Source organism: Bufo bufo, chromosome 4 (genome assembly GCF_905171765.1).
Source record: "Bufo bufo chromosome 4, aBufBuf1.1, whole genome shotgun sequence".
In the NCBI taxonomy this organism is placed as follows: domain Eukaryota; kingdom Metazoa; phylum Chordata; class Amphibia; order Anura; family Bufonidae; genus Bufo; species Bufo bufo.
The window spans coordinates 535,615,361-535,626,419 of NC_053392.1; the positions used below are offsets into that span (position 1 = coordinate 535,615,361).

General features: G+C 43.4%; 1 protein-coding gene and 1 long non-coding RNA gene across 2 annotated transcripts in view; one reads left to right on the top strand and one right to left on the bottom strand.

Annotated features, from left to right (window-relative positions):
- LOC120999010 overlaps positions 1-5,448 on the bottom strand; it is a 141,782-nt gene extending 136,334 nt beyond the window's left edge. Inside the window, exon 1 of the long non-coding RNA XR_005778503.1 lies at positions 5,398-5,448. This is a non-coding gene — a long non-coding RNA (uncharacterized LOC120999010). The remainder of the gene's footprint in view (positions 1-5,397) is intronic.
- LOC120999009 (retinol dehydrogenase 7-like) overlaps positions 1-10,740 on the top strand; it is a 47,831-nt gene extending 37,091 nt beyond the window's left edge. The window contains exon 4 of the mRNA XM_040429887.1: positions 10,313-10,740. Within this exon, the coding sequence (XP_040285821.1) occupies positions 10,313-10,642 (330 nt within the window). The 3' untranslated portion in view covers positions 10,643-10,740. The remainder of the gene's footprint in view (positions 1-10,312) is intronic.
- The last annotated feature ends 319 nt before the right edge of the window (positions 10,741-11,059 follow it).

The following is an 11,059-nucleotide window of genomic DNA, read 5'->3' on the forward strand; positions in this document are numbered from 1 at the left end:
TTGTAATAGCCCGGATCCGAAAACTGATCGTTCACCTCCTCGTACTTCTTCCCCAGCAGGCTGCTGGCTATTTGGAAGGCCTTGTATGCAGAGGGGACGTCTTCCAGGCCTAGGCTACACGCTACCACGGGTCTGTGGTCTTCGGCATCCACATCAGCCCCATCATCTGGTTTAGCAGAAGCATCTTCCATCTTCTCTGCCACAGCCAGCACCACAGTGCCACCCTCTCTAGTCCCATTTTTAACAGGCTCTGGCTTCTTGACGTCTTCCAGAGAACTCTCCTCTTCAGGTTTCTCACCTTCCACCTGCTGCTCGAGAGCACCCTTAGATTTCTCCAACTCATCTTTTAAGCTCATGAGATTTTCAGTCTCTGCTCTGAGTTGCTTGTTCAGCCTCTGCAATTCAGCATGCTCCTCAAGCGCTTTTTCCAGGGCTTTAGCCAAGGAGAGGGCCTTGGTCTCCTTTTCCCAAGCATCAGTCTCTGTTTGGTCACGTTTTTCACCATATCGAGCCGAGATGTATTTCTCTTCAGCTAGGAGCCAGTCACACTTCTCCTGTTTCTTCGCTGGGTTAGACATAACTTGCTTCTGGTGATCCAGGTCCACCATCAGATCATCCAATCCTCGCTGAAGTTTGTTCTTGGTTTTCTCCACCTTTTTGTATGTCACACCCTGTTTCTCCAGGCGCTGAACCACCAACTCCATGTTTTTCAGCAGTTTCTTTTCAGCTTTTTGCACAAGCTTGTGGGAAGTGCCCCGCTTTTGGGCCTCGGGTTCCAGCTGCTCCTTGCTCAGCTCTGCTGCAGCAGATGTAGGAGTATCACCATTCTCTTTCTTTGCCCTTTCTGAAATTTTCTTCAGTTGCTCTGTGAAGACAGCTAGTCCCGTCTCTAACGTTTCTAGGGAGCGTGAGGAGAGAGAGAGATCATCCTCCTGTTTGCAGTTGTACTGTCGTGTCAGGTCATCTACAACTGTCTGGATATGGGCTTCAGACCCTAGGCTGATGTCACCCGACTTAATTCCCATCTCGTCAGATAGAACTGTCTGGTCGCTACTAGTAACCACCTTTGTTTCACAGGACCTTGACATGGTAGCTTCACTCTCTGGGTTGCTACCGGTCACAGCACATACGTCACCTATACCGCTCGTGTCATTATTAATTCTGACCTCTAGGGGCACCGATGAGCTAATCCCCACCTGGGACACTTCCTTAGTAACCAACCAACATTGTGGAGACTGCATTTCCACCTCTGGTACGTGCGGTACACCCTCTAGCCCCATCATATTTTCCTGCACCTTCAAACACTGAGCTAGAGCTGGGCTTTGCTCCACACTACTTATAGGCATGTCTTCAAACCTTTTGATTACGTCATATCGCGCTTCATGAAACATAGCAGATGCAGAAAATAAAGTTTCATCATCATTTACATTTTTACCACCAGGGGGCGCTTCTCCCCTGACCACAACCTGCAACGGAAAAGTTATATCACTGTCACCACGTATTTCATATGACATCATATTTTCCTTATGCATTTCCGCACTTTTGTCACCATCACTTTGCACTTGACCAGCACCATTGTTTCCAATGGTCAATATTCTTTCCCCATGCAGGTCAAAGTGCACCTCCCTTAGATCCTCACTTAAAGGGACAGGTACAGGTTCTGCAGGAGTTTCATCACGATCTGCAGAAGTGTCTACCTTACCCCACAGCAACAACCCGATATCACGGCCCAACACTCCCTCATGCATGAGCGTATCTGTAACATCAAATTCATCAGTCTCTGTTCTCATTGGAGTCTCACGCTCAGTGAAAATCAGTGGATAGTCCTTTATCGCATGACTGTCCAGCACCTTTAATATTTTACCAGTCTCAGGTTTCAATATTGTGCTATCTCTTACCCGGGCTAGCATGGGATCCCGGATCCTTGTCATCCCAAAACTAGCTTTGGTCATGGGCAACTGAGGTAACACAGAAACCTTCTCCCCTGCAGGTTTCAGCGAGGGAGCAATCACAGCAGGCTGATCCGCCTGTCCAGACACAGTTTTTTCACTGTGTGACTTATTACCTACCGGCCCAGCAGGTATCCCCTGCCGCCGGCTCACTGTCACTGGGTCTGCCACATAGTTAATAACAGGAACAGTCTTACCCTTTGTAATCAACCATTCTGGTAAAGCAGTGACATTCTCTCCCGCGGACTCATCAAGGTTGTGGTTGCTCCTAGCAACAGCTTTACTGCACCTCCGCACTCCCTCTCCAGGACTCCGGACACAGTCGCAGGGAAGATATGCACTCCTGAGAACCGCACCGCTCTCCACCTCTTTGTCTTCCCGACGGTTACCCTTGGCAACGGCATATCTTTGCCTTTTATCAGGAACTCCGCTCCACAACTGCCCAAACAATGGAAAGTCCTTGCCCAGTACAAATTCCACTTCCAGTGTCTCACATTTTAACAGCTCCCATTGCACAGAGCCATAGTTTGTCACAAAGGTCAGTGACACCGTAGTTTTTGTCTCTGGCCCCCTTGTTACAAAGTCCAGAATTTCAGGCAGGACCCGAGACACTTGCTGGCGGGAGTCTAGACTGACCCCCAGCGGGATTCCGCCGATCACCAACTCGCAGGATTTCTCCCACGGGCTATACCATTTTGCAGCCATTTCCACTGCTCAGTCTCTTGTACTGGGCTTCTGGCCCTTTAAATCCTGCACTGTTTGCACCACAGAAAAAAAAATGTCCAGTTTAACATCAGCAGTCTCTGCTCTGCAAACTTCCAGCACTTACTTATCAGCAGGGACACCTGCCCGCATCCGACACCAATTGTGGGGGGTTAGCTCTTCACCGGGGGTCATTCTCACAGATACGCCTTTAGGACACCAGGTTTCAGGTCCAAACAGTGTATTTATTGTGCCCACTCCAACCAATACAGGTTATCATGAAGTCGCAGCTTCACCTAACACATGTGACATCCACATAAAATAATAAACACTCGCCCGTCCAGGCTCTAACTAAACATAAAAAGTTTCCTGACTCACCTAGGTCCCAGTTCACACCCTGTGAACTCATGCGGCTTTTGTCAGCCAATGTCCCACAGCCTCCTGGCTGTACAGAGCCCAGTACGCCCACTGTCTCCAGTTCAGTATTTCTTGTGAGGGATTGGGGCTCAGTAGTCTGCCTGACTATGGCCCTGCGACCCTCCCAGGCGTCGCTGCGTCCCCCAACTCCAGGCTATCTCCCAGCCTCGTGGTCCCTCAGCCTTGCCTAGCTGAGACCACACAGACAGAGCCTCCAGGCCTCTGTCCACAGGTAACACACTACCCCCTTTCTGACACTCTGGGAGGTGCCTTATGCCAGGCTGATTACCTCCAACTACTCTCACCTGTGGTAGAACAGGGGTGTGGACCACACTATCCACCCCTTCCTTGCCTCTAACCTGAGTGAGACCTGTCACTGTCTCACAGTATGTAATATATAGTATAACACGCCACATTATGCAGTACCCACAGTATGCATTATAGCAGCACACAGTATGCAGTATATAGTATAACACCCCACAGTTTGCAGCATTCAGTATAAAAACCCACAGTATGCAGTACCCTGCAGTATACAGTATAGCACCACACAGTATGTGGTATATAGTATAATGCCCCACAGTATGCAGTACCCCACAGTATGCAGTATGAAGAATAGCATCACACGGTATGCAGTAGCCCTAAGCATATAGTATAATACCCCACAGTATGCAGTACCCACATTATGCAATATAGCACCACACAGTATGCAGTATATAGTATAACACCCCACAGTTTGCAGTATACAGTATAAAACCCCACAGTATGCAGTACCCTGCAGCATACAGTATAGAACCACACAGTATGTAGTATATAGTATAATGCCCCACAGTATGCAGTATAAAGGATAGCATCACACGGTATGCAGTAGCCCACACTATATAGTATAACACCACACAGTATGCAGTACTCCATAGTATATAGTACTGTATAACATCCTCTGTCACCATTTCCTAATGTAATCTTCACAACAAACTCCATACAACTATGCAGCTTTGTGCAATGAGGTACAGCAGCGGTGGACTGGCCATAGACCCTACAGTGAAATCAATGGCATGGGGCCCACCTTTCCTCATGTAATCTTTACTAAAAACTCCATACAACTATGGCAAAGTTCTACTGCAGCAACACTCCTGCTGGAGAGAAAGGGCCTATGATGATATCATCGATGTTACTGGTCACATGGCGATGATGTCATCACAGGTCCTTTCTCCTATGAGAATCACCGCTTTCATTCCCCAGAAATGTTGGGCCCGGGGCTACCGTCACAAATGCCCCTATTATAATTTTCCATTACTGTTAACATACCCATACCCATAGGAGAGGTCATTAATCTAAGATTGGTGGGGGTCTGACACCCGGCACCCCCATGATCAGATGTTATCTGTAGCTGCGGTGTCAGTAAGTAGACATTGTACTGAGCATTTTGTATTACAAAAAGTCACCATGTAGGCTCAGCCTAACTTCTACCAAGAGTCTGTTTTCTGGAGTTGTAGGATCTCCCAGTCAGACCCGAGTCTATTAATATATTTCTTTTTATTTATTTATTTATTTTTGTGATGGAAAAATTATTTTTAAAAGCTATGAACAACTTTGACATTACACCTACAGGAGCTTTTATGACATCACATGCTAAATCCATAGGCATTAATATGTAGTCCACCCCCGTCCACCCCCCCCCCCCCCCCCCCCCCCCCCATCCTTTGCAGATGAAAGAGCTTCCACTCCTCTGGGGAGGCTTTCTACAAAATTTTGGAGAATGTGGGGACTTTTGCCCATTCATCCAGAAGAGCATTTGTGAGGTCAGAAACTTATGTTGGACAAGAGGGCCTGCCTCACAATCTCTGTTCTAGCTCATCCTTAAAGTGTTGGATGAGGTTGAGGTCAGGGCTTTGGGTGGCCAGTCAAGCTCTTCCACGCCAAACTCACCCAACCATGTCTTTACAGAACCTGCAATGGGGTACAGCAAGGGTGAACTGGCCAAAGACCCTACAGGGAAATCGATGGCATGGGGGCCACCAAAGATTGTACCTATATGAGTCAGTATAGAAATGGGGCAGGGACTCTGGCATCTCAGGCTACATGCTGGAAAAGGCCTGTGGCCTGCACCAGAAATTTGGAACAACACTTAGATATTATACTTTTTTTTCATTCATACATAACTAGATGAAGCCAAGACAGCATACTGAAGGTAGGGCTAGCCTACAACATGGGGCCAAGTTTAGTTTTTTTCTAGAGACACTTTAAATTCCAAGTCCGCCCCTGGATCTGCTTGTTGCGAAGTCCTCCCTTCTGCTGTCTTTAACAATGACAGAGGAGAGCAACGAGGGACCAGAAACAGGAACAGGGTGACTTTCATTTCCTGTGACAAATGTATCAATCAGATTGACATGGGATGAAAAGTTAAAAGTTACTGTCATAAATTACAGCTCATGTACAGTTTGTACATTGCCAAATTTCTGTAGACGTTTATAGGGACTCTACTTCCACACTAATCTGCCAAATAAACAACCGTAGCCTGCATCAAACCCTGTAAAGGCCCCTTTACACTAATAGATTAAGTAGGAGATTGTTGGGAAGGAAGCGTTCCTTCCCAACAATCCCCTGCTCATCAGTGAAGGAGACCACTGCATTTACATGCAGCGATCTCCTCCACAGTATGGGGAGCAGCAATCGCTCATGCCATCGCCCCCATACAGAATCATTTGCCAGCAGCAGAGTGTGTTTAGATGGCATGATCAGCTGCTGGCAAACTATAATTTTGGTGTCTGCACAAGCGATCATATTACACGATTAATGAGCGAAACGAGCATAGGTACAATATATGGGGTTCGGACCGCGCTTCTGGTCCAGGTCAGTGTGCAAGTTCTTAATCCTTCTTACTTCCTTGTTTACAAAGAGAGCCGAGGGCTGCAAATATCCCTCAAATAGATATCCTGCAACCAATGGAATTATAATAGTGTGAGTCCGTATGTAACAATAACCTGCATTGCACCGATTATACTCACACAATGCGAAACACACAAGGCGTAAATGCAATCCCTCCGTGGTAAGTTGTTCTTGTTCTGTCGGAACAGCCACGCTTCTATGCAATCTGGTTAGATCCCCACACGGACTCAAATGGTATAAACCTCAGACAAATCTATATTTCTTTTCTTCAGATTCCTGAAAATTTTCTGTGGACAAGAATGGCTTCTGCAATAGTGAAGCTCCGTATATACTTGTTAAAACTTTTTATTTGTCCATACTTACAAGACAACTTTCTTAAAAGACAACTTTTTAAAACACATAAAATTCCCAGCGCCTGCTGCTTCTGCCCGACCCGGGTTTCACTCCTAAAGCTTCGTCAGGGGCACACTTGTTCTCACCCTCCCCCTCCTTTTTATTCGTCCATTGCAATTAGTCAGGAGTCAGGTGTGTTCCTCCACAGTGTTTTCCTATCCTGCTATTAACCCTATACTGGACTCTCCTCATCCCCAGGGGAAAGAAGGCGGATGTTGTTAAGTCCCCATTCACATGAGCATGCTTTTTTTTATATATATCGTTTTTTTCACTAATTCAATATAGCTTGCAGGTCGAAATCTACATTTAGACCTCCCGGCTGTAGTGTACCCAATTCATATATCCACTTGGTTTCTTGCTTGTTGATTTTTTCCAAAAGACTGCCTCCCCTCCAATGATTTTGTACGGATTCTACTCCCATAAACTTTAGACCTTCTGGTTTTTTTTGGTGGTATTTTTTATAATGAGCCGATACTCCATGACTTTCAAGACCTTTTTTTATGTTTCTTATGTGTTCCTGTATGCGGACTTTTAGAGGTCTAATAGTCCGTCCAACATACTGGAGGCCACAAGGGCACTCCAGTACATATACAACTCCTTTACTATGACATGTCATCCCACCTACTACTTCTAATTGTTTGTCTTTGTTGGTACTTTTGATAAACGTATTCTTTTGTAATTTTTCTGTTCTTTTTCTGTTCTTGCATGGAATGCAAAAACCACACCAATTAAAACTATTTTTCGTTTTTTTGTTCTTATGTTTATTTTCAAAACGATTGGCGCTGTGTACCAATTTATTTTGTAAGTTGGGAGCCTTTTTATAGATGACTGTCGGTTGTTCAGGAATCACAAGTCCCAATACTGGGTCATTTTTGAAAATCGACCAGTTCTTTTTGATTGCGTTTTTCAGTTCACCAGAGCACTGTGTGAACTGGGTTATAAATGAAAAACGGTAATCCATGGTCTTCTCTGTTCTTTTAAGTTTATTGGGGGTTCCCTCTTCTTGTTTGGTTACCTCTTTTATGCACCTCTCCAGGTCTTCATTTTTATAGCCTTTTTCCACAAAGCACTCCTTTATTACATTGCTTTGTTTTTTAAAAATCGCCGAGTCAGTGCAGTTGCGGTGGATTCTCTGGACCTGTCCCTTCGGTACATTAAGTAACCAAGGGGCATAATGACAGCTCGTTAGATCTATATAGCCGTTGACATCAGTTGGTTTAAAAAAGGTCTTACTTTTGAGCCGTCCTTCTTCGGCATATATAGTTAGGTCCAGAAAATCCACAGCCACCGCACTGATCGTACTAGTGAAACTGAGGTTCCATTCTTTGTTTTCCAAGTTGGCAATGAAGGTCTCAAGTAGGTTCTTATCCCCTTCCCATATCAACAGGCAATCATCTATATATCTTTTCCAGGTTTTCAGGGTTCCCCTTTTCCTGGATTTTTTTAGCTCGGGGTCAATGAACTGCTTTTCCCACCTGGTCATAAAAATGTTAGCGAAACTGGGGGCGAATTTCGCCCCCATCGCCGTCCCGACCTTCTGTAGGTAAAACTGATCCTTGAACCAGAAGTAGTTATGTTCTAAACAGAATTCGACACATCGTATTATAAAATCCGCTTGTATCCTAGTCATATCAGGGTCATTGTACAGGGTCTCTCTTATTGCTTGCAGTGTATATAGGGACGATACGTCGATGGTAGCCATCCACGTATTGTCCCCAATCCCCTGCAATTCCTTTATTATTTCAACTACACTCCCGCTATTTTTCAGATAAGAAGGTGCCATTGGTACATACTTTTGTAGGAAATTATCTATATACTCCGTAATTCTACTAGTAAGAGAATTGATCCCCGACACTATAGGTCTCCCGGGGGGATTTATAATACTCTTATGTATTTTCGGTAGTATATAGATAATTGGGGTCATTGGTTCTTTTATGTTTAAATAATCTATCTCTTTTTTGTTCAGGATGCCTTGGTCACCACCATATTTCACCAAAGTTTGTAGTTTATTTTTATATTCTAGGAGGGGGTCTTTTTTCAGCACAGCATAGGTCTTATTATCTCCCAACTGTCTTAGGACCTCTGCTTCATAGTCCTCAATATTCATAACTACTACCCCCCCCCCCCCCTTTATCCGCAGGCTTTATTATTATATCTGGATTTTCCTGTAACGTTTTTAGTGCATCTTTTTCTTTTTTGGTTAGATTGCCCCTTTTCTTTTTTGCATCTATTTTTTCCAATTCATTTAAGATGCTTCTCTTAAAGGCATCTATGCACTCATTATTCCTATTTTTCGGATAAAATTTTGACTTATCTTTTAATTTCGTATGTATATATTCTTGTTTCTGTTCTATATTATTCTGATTATTCACTGACTCCTTTCCTGCGAAAAATTTGGCTATATTCAACTTCCTGATGTACTTGTGGACATCTACAAAGGCATCGAATTTATTTAAACTTTTCGATGGCGCGAATTTTAACCCTTTTCTCAGTACCGCTTTTTCGGGTTCTGACAGAGTGTGTCTGCTGAGATTAAATATCCCATCATTCACACTTTGCTTTTTTTGTTCGCGGATTTTGTGTTTTTTCCCCCCTCTTTTTCCTCTGTGTACCTTCTTTTAAGAAAGTATATACGGAGCTTCACTATTGCAGAAGCCATTCTTGTCCACAGAAAATTTTCAGGAATCTGAAGAAAAGAAATATAGATTTGTCTGAGGTATATACCATTTGAGTCCGTGTGGGGATCTAACCAGATTGCATAGAAGCGTGGCTGTTCCGACAGAACAAGAACAACTTACCACGGAGGGATTGCATTTACGCCTTGTGTGTTTCGCATTGTGTGAGTATAATCGGTGCAATGCAGGTTATTGTTACATACGGACTCACACTATTATAATTCCATTGGTTGCAGGATATCTATTTGAGGGATATTTGCAGCCCTCGGCTCTCTTTGTAAACGAGGAAGTAAGAAGGATTAAGAACTTGCACACTGACCTGAACCAGAAGCGCGGTCCGAACCCCATATATTGTACCTGTCTATTACGTGATTGAACCCACATCACTTTTCGGACCTGCTGCATAGCATTATTGCGGACTGGTGATATATTTATTTCTTTATTGAAACGAGCATAATCGGCAGCACCTTTACACTGGCAGATAATTATTACGAGCATTCGTACAAACGCTTGTTAGCAATTATCTGACTGATGCTCAGCCAGTGTAAAGAGACCTTAAAGGCTTTATACACCTTATAAAAGGCAATTTTTGTTTATGATTGCATTTTACTAATTTTGGGCTAAAAATAATTTTTTCAGTTGGTCTTCATTAAAAATATTGAGCCGTTCTCTACTTTTTACTTTCACTTTGTGCCGGTCATCTAATAAACCTTAATAAATCTCTAATTTACTAAGAGGTCATAAACACTTATTTAAAGAGGACCTTTCACCACTACTGACATGTCAGTTTTAATAGCTTCATGTATTCCCCATGTAATAACAATTCTGGAACATCTATTCTTATGGCTTTATGTTGTCCCATTTCTTTATTATTTCTACTAGAAGTTATATATGAATTGCTATTAGCCTTGAGTAAGGATACAGAGGGGCGGTAACAAGTTGGGGGAGGGGGGTGTACCTGCACAGTATGATTATATAGAGTGAGTCTGTGCAGGTACATGCCCCCAACTGGTTACCACCCCTCTGCTCTCTTACTGCAGACTGCTAGCAATTAATGAATAACTTCTAGTAAAAACAAATGGGTGTAAATAGCCTTCAAGTATGGAGCCCGTAGGGTAGGGCACAGTGGCTTAGTAATAAAAAAGCTGTACAGGCTCCATGCCAGTGCACATTAAACTGCTAAGCTATAGTTGTTGCAGTATGAAAGTGAACTAAAACTTTAACCATGCACACTGTCATAAAACACTCTGGAGCTACTTTAATTCTCTTATTTGTTACATTTGCTTGCAGGTATGTATTATTGAGCCTGGCAATTATACTCCAGCCACAAATCTCCAACCCCATGAGAATGCAGAAAAACTCTGGGATTCCCTTCCTGCAGAGGCAAAGAAGATCTACAGTAAGGAGTTCATAGAAGGTGCAACATACTTAGTAAATAAGACACTTGATGATGGCAGCAAAAACAGCTATGAAGTTGTGGACGCCATTGTAGACACTCTCACATCACCTACTCCAAAAGCTCGTTATCTTGTTGCCAACTTTGTAGAAAAGGTTCTTGTTTACTTATATTTATGGCTTCCAACACTTCTTTTTGATAAAATTTTATCCATCACATATTAATTATTAAATATGGGGTTGTCCCACGAAAAATCTTCTACAGTTTTCAAACTTGTGTAATTGCGTGTAATTAAATATTTAGCATAGCCACTGAGTTATTCAATAAAATGTATCTGTATAGCATCACCTGCTGTTTGTCTTTTCTTATTTCTTTGTCCTGCTCACTGAGATGGCCGCACATGCTCAGTTTCATCCTTCAACTGCCTCCTGAGCTGAGACACGCCCCCTTAGCTGCAGCAGAAAAGACACTCCCCTTGCTTTCAGCTTGATATAAATTTAGCAGAGCAATGAATCTGGAGATCTCTGGATCTATGTGAGGTACAGGGCAGGATCTAGCTTTGTTAGAGATTGTCATGTACTAGATTATGTCTGATTTTCATTTTTTTCATTAGTAATTCGATAACCACTTTAATAGGACTA